Source organism: Artibeus jamaicensis, unplaced genomic scaffold (assembly GCF_021234435.1).
Source record: "Artibeus jamaicensis isolate MK-2021 breed Jamaican fruit bat unplaced genomic scaffold, CSHL_Jam_final contig_1998, whole genome shotgun sequence".
Lineage (NCBI taxonomy): Eukaryota > Metazoa > Chordata > Mammalia > Chiroptera > Phyllostomidae > Artibeus > Artibeus jamaicensis.
Window position 1 is genome coordinate 6,760,008 of NW_026521407.1, and position 21,373 is coordinate 6,781,380.

Below are 21,373 nucleotides of genomic sequence, written 5' to 3' on the forward strand. Positions count from 1 at the left end.
GGGACCTTCTACCCAACACCTGCCTATTGATTTGCTACAACCAACCTGCAACATGTCAGTTCTTCCTATGAATTAATAGGTTTGTAATTAAAATCCAACAAGGAGCTCAAGAATTAATTAGGGCAGGAAAGAGTCATGAGAATGGCTTTCTTTAAAGATAAGACCAACCTCTGTCCGTCACTGCATCGGCTGGTTCCTGAGCTGCCTTTTTCTGATCTGTAATCTCATTGTGCAAGTGCCTAATAGAAGGCTGCCACGTCGTGGGCATCAATACATCACATTGACTGTCTGACTTCTTACTTAATATATAATCCAGGGAGCCTATTTCTCCTACTTAAAGAAAAAGAAGAAGAAGAAATTTAGAGGGATCAAATATTGCATTGCTCACACCTGCATTTTCTTCTTCAGTTCTTCACGCTCTGTGCATGGGTTTTTTTTAAGTTTTCTGGAGCCTGGGCTCATGGGTATAATGCTGGGGAAGCTGGACAGTGCTGTGGTTCCATGCTCTGGACTCAAATGTATCTGCTATTACCAGAGGGACCTTGGGTAATCAATACTCTGTGCCTCGCTGTCTAGTACACAGCAACTTTGCAAATCTTAGAAATGTTATCAATATGGTCTGATCCCTACCAGAATAATAATAATGACAGTATCTGTTTTTTCTGTTCTCAAGAGCGATAGCTAAGGGATTCATACTAACTTCAACATACCCTCAGATCTATAAGAAACAGTCCCAAAGCAGGGTGCCACATTTTACATGATATTCGGTGATTGGCTTAACCTTTTTGCTAAATACTAAGAATGAACCAGACATACAAAATATCTTGCAGCATAGCTGTGAAAGGAGATATATTAACAAATCCAAAAATTCACCTCTTCAAAACTAAAATACCCTCCTACCCTGAATAGCTGCTAAATGGTGCCTCCTTTCCCACGCTGGGGGAAGGAAAGAGGCACAAAAATTTTTTCCAAAATCTGTTGTTTTGGGCTTGCCAGCCAGAGAAGGGGACCATAAAACACTGTCGGCGATGACAAAAGTTGAATTACATCCCAGGGACTGTTAAAAAACCATGCAAAGGCCTCGTCTCCTGCCTCTGGAAGTACCTGGACGTAAAAGCATATTGATGAATAATGTAACCTTCCTTTAAACCTCTCCCCAGGCAGCCCGAAATCCTCAGAGGTACTTGAGTGGGAACTATGAAAAGGTTTGCCCAGATTCTCCACAGAAGCAACCACGGGAAGAAACCAGGCTTGTCATGGAATGGTTTCCGCCATCTGAATTCCTCCTGCCTCACTGAGTGGCGGCCTGGGGCCCAAGGAAGATACACTCTCACGCGGGTTCCTCATCGAATGCCCCCAGAGAACACGCCTGTGCCATATGAAAGGAAGTTTTACTTAGGCTTGCTCAATCCATTCAAAGACTGGATAAGAAGTTTTAAATAAATAATTAGCAGAGAAATCTAACATAGCCTATATTTAGTGATAAATAGTTGATGTCCAACGCTGGTTCCTAATTGTAGGCAGAGAGAATGTTCGCTGGGTTCTCTGAAGTTACAGAAGTAGATTCGTGGAGGTTACTTGTAATGACAGGAAGTCAGATGTGAGGCGACATGTGGAAATGACAGCAGTAGAAATCCCCCAAGGACCCAGGAATAGGTACTAGACTGAGGCTGGAATATAGTTTTAAGAAACTGAAAGATTTTTTTCAGGATGCTCCATTGCCAAATCCCATCATGGTGTCAGAAATCCCCAAAGTTTGACAACCTCCACCAACAGTAAACTCTGGTTTTCTACCACTGCTGGGATTAGGCAACTCCCCACCCTCTGTTTGCATATTCTTCTATCTTCTGTCTTTACTGATATGTGTTGACTGCTCTCGGTTCCAGCTGCAATTGATCCTATTAACTACCCACTTCTTCATTTACCACAAATCACTCAGTTTTACCACACAGAGGCACAATGTGAACTCCTCAGCTAGTGAGAGAAGCTGGCTAGTAAATGATCATGGCAGTTCAGTCTAAGCTATCATCTATTTCATCATCTATCTATCTATCAACACCGACTGACACAAAGGTCTGACACCAAGTCTCTTCCAAGTCTGCTCATCACCTTGACTCTAGTAGATTTGCTACCCTTACTTCAGGTGCCGTCTCCTGGCCCAATTAGCTACAATGGTGGAATCAGATGATGAGAACAAGGACCTAGCAGGTATGGCCAATATGCCAAGCCTGGCCTGCATGTGCTCCATGTGTTTCTCTGTATTTCGATTCATTCATGCGTTGTCTCCGGCTGCTCTTGCACTACAAGGGCAGGCAGAGTTGTCATTGCCTACAAAGCTGAAAATATATATACTTTATGGTCTTTTATGGAAAGTGTCTGCCAACCCCTACTTTAGACCATGGTCCAGTGTTTAACGCAAGAAAGTGCTCTTAAAGGGGCGGTAAGTAGGTTTTCTTCGGAAGGGCTCTGGACTACAGCAGGTATTCTGGGGCCAAAGGCCTCAGGGAGGCTCAAAATCATCTAAAGAAGTCCTTGGGTCTGGGTGCACACGATAGACTGAATAAATATGTATGCATTCAAATGTATGTAGATTATTTTGTTGTGAGTAATCTATAAAAAATTAAAAGGCCCCATGGACACAGACAACAGTGTGGTGATTGCAGGGAGAGGGGTGAGTGGAGATGCAAGACGGTATAAGGGGGATAAATGGTAATGAAAAAATATAATAAAAATAAACTATTTAACAATATATAAATTAGTGCACTTAAAAGTAATATGTATCCCATACTATCTCTTTATAATTTTTTTCTCCCCGAGTTGGAATATACCTCTAAGTCTGTTGGGAAACTGTCATATCTAAGTGTCAAAATAGTGTAGGGTCAGAAAAGCATTACTATTTAGTTCTAGAATGAAATCAATGCTATTTTTTGCTATGTTTTTATAAGAAATATGGTTGGGCATTCACATTATAAACTGGGGTAAGACTAATATGAAATACCATCGTTTCTACTACTTCCGTCCTTGCCCTTCTGAAGCTCATCTTGATCCCCTTTTTGATAAGAAGCCAACAAGGAAAATCTGTGACCACTAGTTCAAGGACTTGATGAAAACAAGTGAATGTTTGGTCCACCTGCACAAGGAAATGAACTTTGCCCTAGGTTACAAGCTCTTCCTTACTCCCTTCCTTGACTGTGAGCACACAGTATGCAGAGAGAAGATTTTACCTCCTTCACATACCACTGATTCCCAACACAGTGACTGGCACAGTGGGGGTGTCCCCTTATGTGTTAGTAAAATAAACAAGGGAAGGTTGCCATATGTTCTCATAACTCAGCTTGCAAAGCTGACCCAGAGGACCTTGAACCGTAAAGGAAATTGAGCACACATTCCTATCTGCCATCACCTCCCCACAGAGATGGAAAGGCATTTCAAGTAAAAGTTCTCCCTACCAAGGAGTCAGGTGCAGAGCTTGTGAGATCCAGACCTCCCGCAGCTGCCTACACCTCCTGGCCTGTGCGTTCATTGCCTGCACGCAGGCCCACACCGCAGACCTGTCTCTAACCTTACACTGCCCATTCTTTTCACCTTCAGCCGGCACCGTCCTCCGTGCAAACTTAGTTCCCACCCTCCGCTCCCATGATACTCTGTGCCCACATTCATTCACCACTTGGACTGAATCTCGATTGTCGTTTATTAGTTTCTCTCACTCGCTCAGGAGTTCACATTGTGCCTCTGAATGATAAGATTCAATAATGTGTGATGGCTGAAGGAATGAATGAGTAAATGATCTAATAAGGATACAAAATAGAGAAGGCTCGATCCTCTCTTTCACTGGCCATCTATGCTCATTGATCATGGCACAGTTTCCTCGCTATACCCACTTGCAGCCTCACACCATTCTTCACCGTGTAGCCTCTCCAGGCGGCCTCTCGCTGTGTTTCAAAGTTTGCACAACTGTAAGTATATATCTGTCATTCAGAAGTTCAAATCCTAGACGTGACTGTTATTAATCCATCCCCTCCGGCAGCCACCTAATTCTGGATGCAGGCCTATCTTTTAAATAACCACCTCTCCTAGGCGCCCCCATCTGCCTGCTAAATAAAGTATACGGGGTCTTACTGGATACCAGGGTTTCCTGCCAATATGAGACCCCAGGAAGGAAACAGTGAGCAGCAACAACGTGCTTTCCTGCAGTGCAGCTAGTCCTTAGCAGTAAAACACCCTGACTGGGGCTTCTGAAGCCTTCCTCCCAGCCCAGTGAATCATTCTGCAAGAACCAGGCTGCCCGGCCAGGCCTCTGGGAAAATTTGATAAGTTAATCAAGGCTGCCCTCTCATGGTTAAAAAAAAAACTACCTGTATAAAATGCGTTCTCCAAATACAAGAAATCCGGGGCACTCTGTTGAAAATATGAATAATACTTATTATGTCTTTTTCAAAGCCGATAATTTAAAGTACACTGCAGTCAACTTGCAAGATAAAAATGAATGATAAGTAAAAACGTGAGTGAGAAAAAAATACATTCGCCGTTTAAAAACCTGCTTTAGATTGAATGAATGATCGTCTAGGTTGAATTACCATCAAGAAAGCATCACTGGTCCCAGAATTTAAAGGCAGATGAAATGATGGCTTAATCCTGTACGTGGGACATCTTTCGCAGGGCATTTATTGCAGAGTGTGGTTGCCTTACACAGCTGGTTCCGTTCTTGTATCCGTTCACTGAGCAAATATCTATAAAGTACTTGCCCGGGAATTCCAACAATTCTAAGATACTTTTTTGTCATATTTAACATTGCTGGTGCATTGAACAACCTGTGCTGTGCTGTAGTCTGTCTCCTGGAAGCGGAGAGATGGGGATACCATGGTCAATGCCTGCGCTGGTGCGGTCTGCGACCTGCTGCTGGTACCAGGCTGACGGCACAACCGCACTCCTTGCCGGTTCAGCCCGATATCTGTTGGGTTGGCCCAAAAGTCCAGATGGGTTTTCCCATAAAGTAAAAGATACATTTTTTATTTTCACCAATAACTTTATTGATTTGGATATTTTGGGTATGTCGTCTGTCTCCCACGTGGTATAACGTTGATTGTTCTCCGCGTCTCGATTTGATCGCTACCCACTTCAGCTGGTCCACCTGACCGTGCAGCATCATCCAGAGAGACATCTCCAGCACAAAACTCCGCAAACCACTCGTGACATGTTCAGTCAGTCACAGCACCCTCTCCATACACTGCACAAATCATTTTTTGCATTTCAGTTGCATTAGTACCTTTCTAGAAATAATAAAGCATAATATGCCAAAAAAAGTCTCTTCATTTCTTCCATCTTCAATATTAAAATGGCTACACAAAAACTTACCAACTTTGATAAGTTCTTTAAAAATGCATGCTGATATGGCAGTTGTCACAATACAATCTAACAAAATTGTTTCAAATAAAGTTAAAGACTAGAGCCATCTTATGGAGAAAAAAAAAACAAACGAACTTTTAGGGCAACCCAATACTGAAGGACCATTTGGGGAGAGGAACTAGGTCCTGCCTGTGGTCTGAAAAAACATTCATTGACACTTCCCAGCAAGAGGAAAATACTAGCAAAATGGATGTCGATAGCTTAGGAGAAACTATTGGAAGGCGATAGGGAACCCCTCTAAAAAAGGCTGTGTCACCAGTGGGCTCGATGGCACAAAGAACGACATAGGGCTGAAGAACACGCTAACACATAGATATCCCTGAGTGAAGGAACGAGAATCAGGAGAGCGTGATTCCGTATGGGCAGAAAAAAGGTCTTTGTTCATTTATTTTGCTTACATTCCCCCTCTCATCTACGAAGGAGAACCATATGTGCCCCCAAAATCTAGGTCTAGTACGTCGCAAAGGGTTATTTATTTATTTTTAAATTTTTATTTTAAATTATAATTAAAAATCCAGTATTCCATCGGTCTCAGGTTTACGAACACAGTGACTCACGTTTATACACCTTCCAGTGTGATCACCACCATAAGTCTAGGGCCCACCTGACACCATGCACAGTTCTCACAGCATCACTGACTGGTCCCTGGGCTGCACTTCGTATCCTCGTGGCTGACGACTTATCTCACAACTGGAAGTTGGTTCTTCTTAATTCCCTTCCCCTTTACCGTGCAGCCCTCCACTGACCTCCTGTCTGGCAACCATCAGTTCGTTCTCTGTGTCTGTGAGTTGGTTTCTGTTTCATCGTGTTTATTCATTTCTTTTCCTTTAAATTCCATATATAAATGAAATCGTATGAGGTTTGTCTTTCTCTGTCTGATTTATTTCACTTAACATGACCATTTCTAGCTCCATCGATGCTGTCGCGAATGGCAAGATTTCGTTCTTTTTGTAGCTGAGTAATATTCCATTGTGTGTGTATGTATATGTATATATTCTGAATCTTCTTTATCTGTTCAGCTATCAACGGACACCTATGGAAGGGTTATTTAAATAATGTAAAATAAAAATTCAGTATGTCATAGTTTAATTGGAAACCTTTTATCTTTTAGTACTCCCTAAGATAACAGTGCGCCCTACAACTAATGGAGTTTCAGGCTTAGTGATCGACAGGAAGTACTAGTAGAGTCTCAGTCACTGAGTAATGTGACTGCCCTCACAGAGCCAGATGAGGGGTGACAACTGTAAACATGCAGATAAAAAGAGGAGACCATCTCGAGGAGTAGTGAGTGCTATGAAGACCGGGAGACAAAGTAATAGGATAAGGAGAGGTCGGGTGGGGGGTGAGGCTGTAAATCAGCTCTGTAGGAAGAAGCTGGAGTCCAGGAGTGTGCAGAGTTCCATTCCATTGCAAGAGAAAAGGGGAGGAAGGTGTTCAGGAAGTAGGCAGAGTCAACGGTAAAAATTGGTATCCTGAGTCAAGAGGCCTGTCCTCAATATTGGCAAAGCCGTATCCTTTGCAAGGGACCTTACAGCTGGAGTAAAGTGGGTTGAGGATGAATGAGAGGTATGGATGTGGGGGAGCAAATAGGCATCTTTTGGGGTAAGTCTGCCTTTGGGGGTCAAGAGAAACAACCTGGTGGGTCCTCCCTGAAGGCAATATAAAGTTACAAGAGTATGTTTTGCAGTGAGTGTGTGTTGGGGGGGGGAGGGGAGGGCGGTTGTTACAGAGCCAAATGCTTGCTGACTTTATCTTAATCCCAGCCTGCATTTTCCCCCTGACCTTCAGAGGAATAGCTTCTGTTACAGACATGCTAATTATTAGAGGAATTCTGCTTGAGGCTGGAGCCTTTGGCAAAGATTTGCAGGAGCCTGAAGACTTGATTCAGGTCAACAGCGGTCAACAGAGAGATTTAGAGGTTTTGCTCTTTTCCTAGGACCCTTTTGGCACCTCAATGTCACACACCTCTTGCCCCACTCATTCTTCCCTTCTCATGACAGAAAAGAAGCCTGGATTTTAGGCTTTCTTTAGATGAATTTGCAGAAGCTTCTGGGCCCCCCATCTTCTCAAGCTGGCACCGTCTTAATCACTAAACCTTTCCTAACTCTAAACTTGGCTGGTTTGAATATTGGTCCTTGAAGCAGTGAGCACATGAACCTTGAATCGGTAACCGGGAGGGCGGGTTGGGGGAGGGGTGCAATATTAAATCTTGTAAATGGGCAATAAGTAAACAATTACACAAATGTAAGATTATGATCAGTGTTATAAAGGACATAACCAAGATGATGTAATAGGGATTAGAGAATAGGAGCCTACTTTAGGCTTTGAGCTTAAACATTATTGAGCACCAGTGCCATGCCAAGGTATTTGTTAAAGTTGTTCAAATGTGTCATTTAACCCTGAGACCCACTTTTGGAGGAAAGCTTGTCAGAGACAAGACAACAGGGTCTGAAAGGAAGGGTTGCCAAAGGTCACAATTAATGGTTGGTAAGTCTGGGGTTTGAATCGAAGGGGACCAACGTTTTGCCATCTCAGAACCTTGCCTTTTGGGAAATTGATTCTAAACTGGTTATTAAGAAACAGACTATGCAAGAACTTTTCACCGTCCCCTGTTCCTGCCTAAGTGATTCAGGTAGAAAGGCCAGCTCCAGGAAGGGAATCTCAGCATGCGTACCTCAGCAGTAGAGGGAAAGGCCCCAGGGAGGGAGGGGCCTCAGGGCTGGAGCCACACCCTGCGCCCCATTGTTCCCAGTTCCTCAGCACGATCCTGCGGCCAAGTGTATCCTGGTCTTCCTCAGCTGCCTACAAATTGCTGATTTCCTTAGAAATCTCAAGCCCCCTCCCCTTTTGTCCTCATCCATGGTGGCACCTTGGTACATAAACTTCAACTGCCCACTTAGTTTCCACCCTCATTCTCGTGGCACCCCCTAATTTGCAGGCGTGTAACAAACTCTGTACATTTTCTCCTGTTGATCTGCCTTTGTTAATATGATTATTAGCTCAGCTGGTAGAAGGTAAGAGGAAGTGTTTTGTTCTAGCCTCCACAGAACCAAGTTTGATATCTAAATTGTCTGCTTCCCCTCCTGCCCACCCCTTCTTTCAAAACTCCTCCCGCAGAACAAACCCCCAAGCAGCAGCCCCTTGAGGCTGCCTGTAGGGGTGACGACTTCACGAGTCGTCCGTCCCCTTCCGCCCTCCCCCCCAGGGCCACGGACATGTGTGAATGAATAAATAAATGGCCGAGACAAGATGAGATCTGTTTGGGGAGGAGGAGTGGGCTGTGGCCAGTTTCTCTAGGGAGAAAGAGGCCAGCAGCGGCCAGTTTCTCCGAGGAGAAAAAGGCCCCGAGGGCCTTTCTCCATAGCCTTTTATTGGGTTGTAATACACAAGAATACAGGGCGGCAAGGATCAAACAGTAGATAACATTACAAAGAGATTTGAGGGCTTCAGTCTGAGTGTCTGTCAGGAAGAGAGTTGCAGAAACTTTGGGAGACATACTCATTTCCTCTTGGACCTTTATCATATGAATGAAAGCACTCTTAGCAGAGCAGATTTCACAGGTTTATCAGCAAGTCTTTGTAGTGCCAGATTTTTCCCCAGGGCACGCTCTAACCAAGCAAGGAGCTGCACCCCTCCAACAGGAATTCAGGCTTAAAGGGATTAGAGCCAGGAAGTGCTTCTCCCAGAGAACCTGGGGACTCGGGCTTTGACAAAGCTGGGGGGCGAGAGTCCATTATTCTCTGTTGCAGCCCCCTGAGTCCTTCCATGAAGTCCTCCCAGGTGATCTAGTCTGTCTTAGGTTGCCCCTCACTGTGAGGGGTCTTACCCGTCATTGACTTCCGACCTAGCTCTGGGGGCAGGGAGAGGAACTGAGGCAGCATTTGCTACCAGAGACAGGCTTTGTCTCCTGCGGCTCACATTCCAGAGGTCATCCCTCGCCCTTAGCCACAAGGGGTCGAGATACAATTCCTAAAACTAGGCAGAGCAGTCTACAATAGCTGCCCTTCCCCCACTCCAGCCTAAATCCCAGCTCTCTCCGGTTTTTTCAGAGTCCCAATCCCCACAAGACCCCTTTTCAAGTAAATTGTTCAACAAATCACATTATTCATAAAGTGCTGTTGGCAGTGAAATGGCACCAGGTGTTAGACAGGGGGAGTCAGACCAGACCCTGGCTAAGAAAGAATTCATAGTCAAGACTCAAACTATAAGGGAAAGTTTATTTAGAAAGACACAGGTAGAACGGGTGAGCAGTAGAAGAAAGGAATTTGGGAAGCAAGTTGCAGAGGCAAAAGAAGGGCCCTTGAAGCTTAGGAGAAAGAGAGGCAAGGAAAATGCAGCTGGGGGAAGTGGGTGGAGAGACATACAGTCCTGCCTCCTACACAGAGCCTCACACTGGGTCTTCTGTCTTAAGTGTGTTTATCTGGAGGTCTCAGGGGAAGATCCCAATAGAATATTCAGGGTCACGGTTTGTACTGATGGGTTAGCACCAAGGTTGGGAGTTTTAGTCAATGCAGCTGGTTCTGATGTTAGCCATGGTGTTGCTCATCTGGTTTTTCCAGTTTTCTGGGACCGGAGCTGAAACACAACTAGATCTTAGGTGTATTTGCTGTGCGTCATAACCCTCATTGTCCTGGGGGCTTAAAGAGGGCTATTCTCCTGTCCCCTTGTTCATTCCCCCCTCTGAGGGGGTCTAACCTGTATTTCTAGCAACATGCCAGCGATATAAAAGGTCAGGGTTGCCTGTTGCTGTGCACGCAGGGCTTTCTGCCAGATGACCTTCTGTACTTGGCCCATCATCCTTGCTCTGCTCATGTCTGTCTCACTGCCTTCCACAGCTAATAGAAATTAAATTCTAGTGCAAGCTAATAGCTCCTTCTTTTCCCAAACAGGTAACACCTGCATATTTAAATAGTAGGTTTTAGGGAGACATTGCCAAGCCTCAAAGACTATTTTCTAATAGTAGAAAATTCAGCCACAAGCTAGGCTGAAAGGAGAAAATGATAATTAGTTAATATTTACTGGGCTCAATGATACGCCAAGTATCATTTTAGTGCTAAACATACATCATCTCATTATTTTCCAAAACAGTTCTACAAGGCTGGAATCCTTTGACCACCTGAGAGCTGGCATTTGAACCCAAGTGTTCTGACATGCAAATCTGAGCCAGATTTCCAAAGGGACACACAGGAATTAAATTTCAAATCTCAAGTGAGGTAAGTGTGAACTGATGAAGTCAGGAAACCTACAGAAAGCTAGTTGGCTTAGGTCGTAAACATCAGTTCCCTTAGTTGATTTTCCAGATAAAACTTTGGTTTTAAGCTTCCTAAGAATTACTCGAAACAACTTTAACCTACAAATGCCCTTAGTCTCAGATCTCTTTGGAGCTTCTTCAAGTTGCGGATGACAAGGGCAGCTAATGAAAGCATTTGCATGGTTTAAAGTTCAATACTGGAGGAAGGACAGATGTTTAAAGTCGATCTGTTACCAGCTCAAAGATTCCTGACCCCTCCATTCCTCAGGATAGAAATCCAGGGAGGAGGCAAAGCAGATTCGGAAGGGAAGAGTGTGTTCAAAACAAAGTAAAGAAGCTGGGGCACCAAATGAGCACATACTGGAAGGGAAGCTGCGTGGCTCCCTAGTTACCGCTGTGGTCTGGCTACCTTAAATGGTCTCAGCCTTCCTTCTCCTCCTTTGGTGGGCTTGACTTGACTTGCGCAAGCGCAGGGCAGATTCCTTTGTCCTTCAGGTTTCCCATGGTGAGCAGGCACTTGGTTTGCACAGCCTTCGAGTGTATTTCTTTGTTTGGTTCCTTATGGCCAGTGGGGTCTTATCTCTGTAGGCATAGGAGAGCTACGTGCAAGAGGGGACCCAAAGAAGCACAGAAGTTAGTTATTAAAAAAGTGTATCTATTCTTATACGGTTAAACTTCAGTCACCTTCAAAGTGCTCTTCACATGATGCAATACACGCACTGAGACCTTTTTTTTACCATTGCTCAAAACAGTTTTTGAACTTGTCAATTTTTATGGCTTTTACTGCTCATGCCAGTTTTTGTTTGCCTCTTCCACATCAACAAAAAGTTTCTCTTTGAGGGTGTTTTTCATCCAGGAAAACAAAAAAAAAACTTGCTCGGGGCAAAATCAGGTGAATAGGGAGGGTGGAGCACGGGAGGTGAGGAGAGGTCATGACATTTTGAGTCAAAAACGGCTGAACGCTCAGCACAGTGTGGGCAGGTACATTCACAAATCACCCATCATGAAGTGGGCAATCTCACTGAAAGAGTCTTCAAAACAAACTGAAGCTGAACGAAGCCTCTCACGACAGAGCCAGTTGGTACAGTGATACAGATGGGTTCCTGGAACACTCACGTAGTAGGGGAAGCCTCTACTACCATGGGCCAGCCCTCCAGGAAATAATTCTGGTTTTGGGGGGTCCCCCCTCATACTCTAACCTGGCACCTGTTTTGTTAGCATTTTTCTGGTTCCAGCCAGGAATGTGTCTTTTTTCAGGTCTGACTCAGGGTTCAGCGGCCCTCCTATAAATCAAATTTCTATTTGGCACTGCTGGGAGCAGAGCGTGGGGCTAGATGCCACAGGTACTCCCCAAGATCAGTGACATTATTCTTGTGCTGGGTGCAGCCAGATGTAATTGGAAAAGGGCCCTAAGGTTGGAAATGAGGCAAACAAACCCAAACTCATCTCCCAGTTCTGAGTGACTCCAGGCGAGTCAGTTAGTAAAAGGGGGAAAAAAAGAGTGTTAGTTTATCAGATTATCATGAGGTGCGTTGGAGATACCAGGGCACTTTGTATGGTGGCTGACACGGTGAGAAGTCTACAGCATAAATCCCTGACTCTCTGCTTGTGCCTCGTCCTCTCTCAGCTTGAGTCTCTGAGTTTAGCAAAAGCCCATAGAAATGAAACAAAACAGTCCCTGGGGAGGGGGCGGGGAAGGGAAGTGCTCTCGTGTGAAGCCGATAAAGGGGATCCCATGAGCAAGAAGGGAAGGAAGGCTGAGCTTCAAATTTCTAGAATCGGGTTGCCAAGATTTAATATAATTTTAAAAATGGAAATAAAGTCAACTTATATATCTGTATATAATGGTTTTTAAAAAAAATAATGGGTAACATCATTCTATAAAAGAGGTACAATTTTAAAGATAATACGCCTTTAGAGACACAGGGTCTTGATTATGTTTGGGAGAACTCAAGCTTCAGTCCAATTTCACCCCTAAATAGTATTAAGGCTTATAATATTTAAGAACTGCTGGGTTGAGTAGTGTCCATAGAGGAAAAAAGGCAAGGAGACAGAGAGGCAAAGAACACAAGGGATTTGAGAATTGACTGAAAGGAGAGACTTATGGATAACTTCAAGATTTTTTATTTGATAAGCTATGGTAGCATTAGCCCATCAGGGGCCGTTTAAAAATCTTGACGTACTTGAAGCATCCTAGGCTCCTTAAATCAGAATCTTTGAGGGCAGAATCCAGGCATTGGTACTTTTTTTTTACAACAGCCCATGTGATTGCAGTACACCAGTAACCTTGTTCTTCAAAATAAGGAAGTCAAGTAGCACATTGAGATGAGGGACAAAGGGGATGAGTATAGTGATTTTGGCTATGTCAAGCTCAAGGTTCCAACAAAGCATCCAGAAGGGAATTAAGAACTGGATCTCAGGAAGGACAGAGCCACTCAAGATTCTGGAGAGCCATTCATGCATTCAATAAACATCCCTTAAGGACCTTTAAGTGCCTGGATATCAAGTCAGCAGATAGGGTTCTATTTCCCGAGGGGCTTATATCCAGGGGGCAGCAAACAGATTTCTAAACAAAGAAGCAAAATAAAGTGTTATGAGCTCTATGACAGAGATCTGTATGTAGGACAAGAAAGGAGGCCTCAGTTCCCTTGGGAGTGGTCAGAAAAGGCTTCATAGAAAAGGGGACAAGAAAAGTCACCCGGAGGGAAATGGTGAAAGAAGAAACGATAGGTCTGGGAACCATGGAGCCACTTCCTTAGGGTCAGTGGGCCAGGGAGGAAAATTCAGCCAGGTGAAGATCATCAGAAATAGCAATCAGAAAGAGGATAAAGTACCCTGAGAGATGATGGGGGAAGGAATGGCTAATGGGAGGGGCATCATACACTAGCCTCCCAGGCAGAGGGTGAGGCTGAGGACGGTTGTTAGATTTGATGATCGCCATCGATATGGAAGTCGGTTTCCACAGAAGGACAGCTGGGGGAGAAAGAGTGGGTGGCATTTGGACATGGAGCCATTGAAAAAAGGATAATGAGAAGGCTAGAGAAAATATTGTGGGGAAGTTTGGAGGAGCATATTTAAATATTAAAATAGAGAGGAGGTGCCTGGAGTGGGAAGAATTTGGGTCTCAGGGTTAAGCTATTGTGTTGTGTTCCTCCAACCTGGAGCTAGAAGACCTCCTCGCTTCCCCTGCTCTGCCTATCTTGGTTTCCCCCTTCTCTCTCATCTCTAAGGTGATGGGGATAGAGACTTTGATTTCTAAGGTCATGTCCAGATCTGAAAATCCAGGAGATTTAGTAGGAAGAGCAAAATTAAATGAGAGGATAAAACTGCATGACCCGCATAAAAACTGGTAACATGTCAACTTTGTCTTCTGGACATGTGTACTTGGCATGTTCAGTCACCTCACTCCCCAGGCACGTATGTGCCCTGGAGCCCACTTATTTCAAAGTATGAACTAACCAAGGGTACCACCTACTATCTACACCTCGGCATGGAGAGGTGCACAGTACAAAGGTCCAAGTCACCGCTTCCAGAATCAGATAGTCCTCACTAGCCAGGTAACTAGGTAAATAATTATATACTTTGGCTTTTCTAAACTGTAAAATAATACCATCAAACAGCTACTCACCCTGGATAAACAGGTGGAGAGAATATTAGTTATAGGTAGGACCAATCCTATTATGAGAAATACTATCACAACAAAAATATCTTATTGTGTATTTTAGAATCCTTGATATTGGCAGGGGCAGAGAGGGGAGCCCCTTAGTGTGTATTGCTATTGGCTTTGACTTCTATTTTAAGATATGTAAGACTAAAGACATAAATTGGCCTAAGCCCACTTTGATCTCTCTTGTCACCATTTCCAGGATGAAAGAAGGGCTTGTGGAATTGAAGCCAAGTTGACAGCAGAAAGCAAGGTTTAGACGTGGGGGGCTGGGGCTGGGGCTGGGGGAGGGGATTCTCATCCTGTGGCTAATTGCCGTCACCCGGAGACACCCCACTCTAGCAGGCTCTGGCATCGCTGGAGATTAACATCGGTAATCAGATGTTGCGCACAGAAAAAGGAAATAAATTCCGCTCATGCAAGGGCAGCTGGAAAGGGGTTGGACAGCTTAAGCTAGGATTTACATTCCAAAGCAGTCTGGAGGCCAAACAGTCCACGCCTGAGAAGAGGAAAGCCCCTTCCTCATCTCAGCCAGTGGCAGACAACTGCTCCCAGGGGGCAGGGTGAGGAACCGAGAGCTTGCTAGGCTGCGACTTGTGGTCCCTCAGGAAACAAGAGCAAGGCCAAGGACACCAGCTGCAGGAAGGCCCCTAAATTCAAAGCCAATCCATCACCTTCTGCTTTAAAGGGCAAGAGGCACACCTCCTATCTATGATGTGTGGGGCGAGGGTGGGAGTAAATATTTGTAGTTTACTCAATTCATGCCATGATTAAATATGTATTTTGTGGGTGCCAGTAACTGACCTAAGCGTTTTATGTCCCTAATTCTAATAATAATCCTGAGGTTTGTCTAATTAACCCCCTATTTCTTTAGCTACAAAGGGGAGCAAAAGGGACAGAGAAAAAGCAGCAATTTGCCCAGTAGGCGGCGGGATCAGAGCTGGGATCTCTAATTCGCAGGCTGTGGCTCCTGGGCCCACCCCCCGGCTCTGCCAGGGCGAGAATCCCATCTGGGTCGGGAGCGGGAGCCCCGCGTCCTTTCTAGCGCGTGGGGAGCACCTCCCATTGGTCCCACCTGGACCTGACAGTGCCTCCTCGCAGGTCCCGCAGGGCGCGCTGCAGGTGCGCGGCCGCCCGGGAGCCACGCCCTCGAGTCCCCGCCTCCGCTCCCCCGCCTGGAACCGCGCGCCCCGCAGCGGCCGGGCAGATCGCCCAGCCTCCGCCCGGAGTCTGGGCTGGGAAGCGTTCGGGCGAAGAGGAGGAGCCAGGGACACCGTGCGGGTGGAGTCGGGAGCTCGAGAACCCGGGAGGCGTTTTGCCTGCACCAGGCTCTCCACGGCTACCATGGCGTTTGGAAAGAGTCACCGGGATCCCTACGCGACCTCCGTGGGCCACCTTATAGGTAAAGAAGCGCGGGGGGAAGACGCCTGGGCGAGCTTTAGTGACGGGGGTGGGGGGACCCCTCCCCGTTTGACTCTTTCGAGGCCTTGCAGAGGACCGAGTTGGTCCAAGTTTGAAGAAATACTTCCCCTCCCCCTACAACACTCCCAGGGCGCCCGCGTTCTGCCCGGTCCCTTCGAAGCATTTATTGCTGACTCTTTCTAGAATCAGTTCTCAAAAATCTGCTTCCCTGTTTATGCCTCCTGGGAAGTGAAATCAAACAGGTGAGCCACATGTGGGATTCAGGTGTGTAGTGTTCCGTCCTCTCCAAGGGGAGAACTTCAACTTCTCTGCCAGGGTTAGTCCTAAAGTGTGTTCACTCGAAGGGAACAGTGCTGCTATGACCGGTTTACAGGGGAGGACGAGGAGGGTCAAGGAGGTGAAGTGATGCCACCTCACTGTGAGAGGCAGGTCTCTTCAACCAGTTCTCTCTGGCGCCAAGCCCTTACAACCTGAGTTACTTTTCTGGGTAAACAAAGAGCTTGAAAATGCTCCTACCTGGAGTGCAGGAAGTGGGGAGCAGAGAAGCCATCTGGAGTCACCAAAGGCCTCTCGAGACACCGGGGACCACCACACAGGTATCCAACTCCCTTCTCCTGTGGCTGTATCTGGATACTGTCCATAGAAGCCAGTGACTCCATTCTCCCTCTTCTCCCTGATGCCGCTTTTGGGACCCAGGTGCGGCGTCAGTGCTTATGATGCTGAGCAAACATGATAACGTCAGGGAGTTAGTGGGGTGAGGAGGCTCAGATCTGGAGATTTGGGGCAGCAGCTCAGTTAGGTGCCGTGGAACACACCACTTACCGTGGACTTTAGTTTCCGCATCTTTCTAAAATAAAGTGGTGGGAGTAACTATCATTGAGGAGGAATGATTTCTGAGCGGTTGCTGGAAATCTATATCCCTATTGGATATGAAATAAGCTCTGAGCGGAAATGGATTCAGATTGCATTTTCATAGGCTGATTAATTCTTTAATCTGCAAATAAGTACTGCTCGGACCTAAACAAGACAAAGGTAGGACCCTGTCTCAACCCTCAGAGAATGCACGAATTTGGAGGAAAGATAGACACAATTTTGTAGTAACTATAATATGGAACCTTTACAATACAAGGAAAATGTAAAGCCCACCCAAAACTTATGAAAAGGGAGAAATGAAGTCTGCCATTACTTTTTTTTTTAAAGATTTTATAGAGAGGAAAGGAAGGAGAGAAGGAGAGAAATATCAATGTGTGGTTGCCTCTCATGAGTCCCTTGCTGGGAACTGGCCTGCAACCCAGACATGTGCCCTGACTGGGAATCGAACCGCGATTGTATGGTTCGCAGGCCCACGCTCAATCCACTGAGCTACCAGCCAGGGCTGCCATTACTTTTGAAGCGTGAGTAGAAGTTTTCTAGGAAGATGGGAGAAAGCATAGAATGAACAGCAAGGAACATGGCAAAAGGAATAATGGTAGTATGTGCCTAAGAAACACAAGATTAGTCAGGTCTGTCCAACACCAACAAATGCCAAATTCAGAGAGTTCTTTTTCTAGATGGGAAACAGTTTCCCCAAGCAAACTTGTATTCTTTCCTTTTTAATTTTATTCTTCATTCCCCCTAGGCCTTGGTATTTTCATATTGTGGGATCTTCTCCATTCTTGCAGGAAGATGTTAAGCTCATACCGGTTGAGTGTTCCTTTGCCCTTCCCAGACGGCATTGTGTGTTCTTACGGTGGCTCTCTGGAGAGGGAAAAATATCTCAACGTTTACATTGGCCGGGTGCAACCTGGCCAATCAGTATAAGTGCTAGGAGTGACTTTGCTCTAGTGCTAAAGGACACAGACAATTTTAGTAGTTCTGATTTCTTTTTCTTTTCTTTTTAAAAAGATTTTATTTATTTATTTGTAGAGAAGGGAAGGGAAGGAGAAAGACAGGGAGAGAAAGCAATGTGTGGTTGCCTCTCCAGTGCCTCCCACTGGGGACCTGGCCTGCATCCCAGGCATGTGCCCTGGGAATTGAACTGGCCACCCTTTGGTTCACAGGCTGGCACTCACTCCACTGAACCACACCAGCCAGGCTCTGATCTCTTTTTCTTAACACCTCCCCCGCCCCCAGGAGAATTAATGATTTTAAGAAACAAAGTGGCATCAAACTTTGTTTCTTAATCGTATCACATCAAATCATGTACTTCGATTTGAATTTGAATGTTATATGCCTTGCACTGGCTGCATAGCCTTGCATAACTTCCTTAACTTCTCTAAACTTCTGCTTCATCATCCCTGACGGTGGGAGTTTATGCAATGACATAAGCTAAAATATTTAGATGATGCACTTCCCCTTGTTGGTGCCTGCTCGGTAAGTGTCCGTCCTCTGAAAAACAGGCAGGCAGATGGAGATTTAGCTGTCCTTGCAGCCAGGTGTGCCTGCAGTCTTTATTAATAGGTCACTCGTTACTGTTGCTACAACAGCCTTCGGAACGTGGGTTCTGATTGATTCCTGAATTACCGGGAATTGCTCCGAAAAAAAAAAATCTCTTTGCCCTTTGGTAATATAAACCTAATGGTACTTGCTAGCAAACCCCAGGCAGGTTATTTCAGGAAGACCAGACATTTTTCATTCGGCTGTAGCTCAGAGTCAACATACCAGCTTTTTCTTTGCAGAAAAGGCTACATTTGCTGGTGTTCAGACTGAAGACTGGGGCCAGTTCATGCACATTTGTGACGTCATTAACACTGCCAGTGATGGGTGAGTGGGGAGTGTGGTTCTTGCATTTGCCTCTGATAAGAAGCCCGGAACTACAGTGCATTGTGTCTCTCAAGCCCTTTGGTTTTCCTGTTGAGAGAGTGTTTTCACCCCCACCCCCCAACTTAGGTCCCCACTGCCTTTTGAAGACAAGGCAGGTTGAAGTATTAGGAGAGCTGCTTGTTTCAACATGTGCAGTGTCTGAGAATCCATTATAATTATTCTCCTCTTGGCCCTTTCCTTAATAGTTTCAAATTTTGGCTTCAATTCCTTGTTCTTTAAGAAAAAGAAAAACTTTGTAAGAGTGATGTTTTCTTCTTTAGGAATTTCCCCTGCTCCGATTGCTGGTATTTTATGTTATTCTAACTGGGAAATATTAACAAGGAGCCAGTGGACGCCTGAGGCGACCGGTCTCTAGGCAGTGGTCACTGTAACCAGGAAATAATCGTGCTATCTCTTCTTTTTCTCCCAGTCACAAGACAGAATTTTTTCTCTGGAGGCCAACTTGCCCATGTTCATGCTGTGTTCTTAAAGGGCATACTGTCTTTTGTTATACTTTTAAATGGTAGAGAATTGAAGTTTTTTTCAAAAAAAAATTGTTAAGAAGGCCAACTGTTGGGTGCATTTAGTCTGAATTACAGATCGTTACGAGGAATACCGTTCTGTTAATTTGTGTGTATTAAAGTCATAAAGTGATGACAAAAGAGATTTAGTATAGTTTATGTTGATAAAGAAAACATTCCACTTAATTACTGACTCTGTCAATGGGAGGTGCTGATGATTAGTACTCTAAAGTGTTTACGGTTTTTCTTTGTAATTGCATTTAATATATTTGGCTTTTCTGTGAATCTTTTTGTCATTGATGATACTAATTTCTTCACTAATAATGCAAAAGGGGAATCTAAAAGTCAATTTTTTCTTTTAAAACAGTACCTCTATTCTTTTTAATGTCTCCAAGACTTTAATTCTAGATTTTAAATGGGGTTGTTTTAGAAATATAGAAAAAAATCTACATAATATTGTATGTTATAATAGCAGCAATTCCACATAAGCCTGCGTAATATTATGTAATTAGTAACATCTAATGGAAATCTGCCCACGCAAACATAACAAACTTGGAAAGTTAATATATAAAAAGGATAGGTATTTTTTTCAGTTTTATTAAGATATGCATGACATATAACACTGTATAAGTTTAATGGGCACAGCATAATGACCCGACGTACATCTATTGCAAAATGATTACCACAATAAGTTTAGTTGATGCCCCTACCTCATGGTGCTATAACAATTTTTTTCCTTGTAATGAGAACTTTTACAGTCTACTCTCAGCAACTTTCAAATATTGCCTACAGCAGTGTCGGCTGTAGTGACAGTCTCCACGTTGTGGAATACATCCCCATGGCTCGCTTCTCTTGTCACTGGGAATGTGTGCTTTTTGACTGTCACACGGAACATTTGGACCCTCTACTTAGCACTACGTAATTGCTCCTTCTGTAACATGAAATTGCGGCATATCGGAAGTTGACCCAATTGCTCATGTTGCCTACAGGATGCTCAGGAAATACTAATAATCTTCATCAAAATGGGTGGCCTTCATTGGTTTGGGAAATTGCATTTTCTGTATACTGGTCCTGGACCTTGACAGGGACATGGGTGTGTGACTACATTTCACAAGTATTCTAAGGAATATTCTTATGTAGATTTGTATGTGTGTCCATAGTTAAAATTTAATTTTAAGTAAACAGTTTTCAAAACTATATTTACGTGAGTGATACATGAACCTCAGAGAAAAATTGTAAAATGCAGATAAATGTATAATAAAAATCACAAATGACCCCACCACCCAACAAAAAGTATAGTTAACATTTTGGCATATTGATTCATAACACACTTGTTTTGCTATTAACATGGGATGAAATTCCTTCCACGTCTTAATTATTACTCCATTTAATAAGACATTTTGGTTTTTTTTTGTTTTTTTAATATATTTTATTGATTATGCCATTACAGTTGTTCTATTCCCCCCTTCATTCCCCTCCACCCTGCATACCCCTCCCCCACCGTTCCCCTCCTTTAGTTTATGAACACTCAAGTTCTTTAGATTCTATATTTCCCATTCTATTCTTTCCCTCCCCCCTTCTATTTTCTACCTACCGTCTATGCTACTTATTCTCTGTACCTTCTCCCCCCTTCTCCTCCTCCCACTCCCCTGTTGCTACATTTTAAAGAGCCTCAGAGTATTTCTGAATATAGTTTGTGATGAATTATCTGTGCAATCTCACATTGCTGGGTATAAATTTCTAGTTTTTATATAAACAGGGCTACAGTAAGTATGTCATTTGGTGCTCAGGGCGGGTGGCTGGTCTCATCTGCCTGCATGTATGAGGAAGCAGGTGTGAGAGGTGCTGCCCAAGGTCACACAGCGGAGCCACGACCTTGGCCTTCCACTCAGCTATTCCTCCTTTCACAGTGCAGGTTGCTGAGACTCCTTGTCTTCAGCTCTTCCTAAATTGATGGTTACCTTGTATTTACTGCTGTAGGCCCAAAGATGCAGTAAAAGCTTTGAAGAAAAGGATTTCCAAAAACTACAATCATAAAGAAATTGAACTTACTTTGTCAGTAAGTACTTTCATGTTATAATTAAGATGCTAGGATTTTCCAAGCTATAGTCACATTTTAATTCTGGGTAAATATTATGAGATAACTAATAGGTTAGCAGAACATTATTTACAATATGAATTAAAACTGTTTATTGAGAATTGAAGCCTTAAAGAATCAAGAGTGTTTAGTTGATAATAATGGCTTTTAATTCTGTGGAAAGAGTGCCCCTGGAAAATCAGGTTTTCCTGGTCAGGAAATGGGAGCTGGTGGTTAAAGTTATAGGTGCT

The 21,373-nt window shown here is 44.3% G+C and overlaps 1 protein-coding gene across 4 annotated transcripts in view; it reads left to right on the forward strand.

Annotated features, from left to right (window-relative positions):
- Nucleotides 1-15,517: 15,517 nt before the first annotated feature.
- Nucleotides 15,518-21,373, forward strand: part of TOM1L1 (target of myb1 like 1 membrane trafficking protein) — a 48,826-nt gene continuing 42,970 nt past the window's right edge. The window contains exons 1-3 of one of the 4 annotated variants that reach the window (XR_008393051.1): nt 15,518-15,723; nt 18,401-18,485; nt 21,026-21,104. Coding sequence is in view for 2 of the 4 variants with exons in the window: in XM_053673488.1 (XP_053529463.1) it covers nt 15,666-15,723; nt 18,401-18,485; nt 21,026-21,104 (222 nt within the window). In the remaining 2 variants the exon portion in view is untranslated. Of the gene's footprint in view, nt 15,724-16,229; nt 16,340-18,399; nt 18,486-21,025; nt 21,105-21,373 lie in introns of those variants that run through there. The other 3 variants (XM_053673488.1, XM_053673495.1, XM_053673497.1) reach the window with 3 other exon arrangements.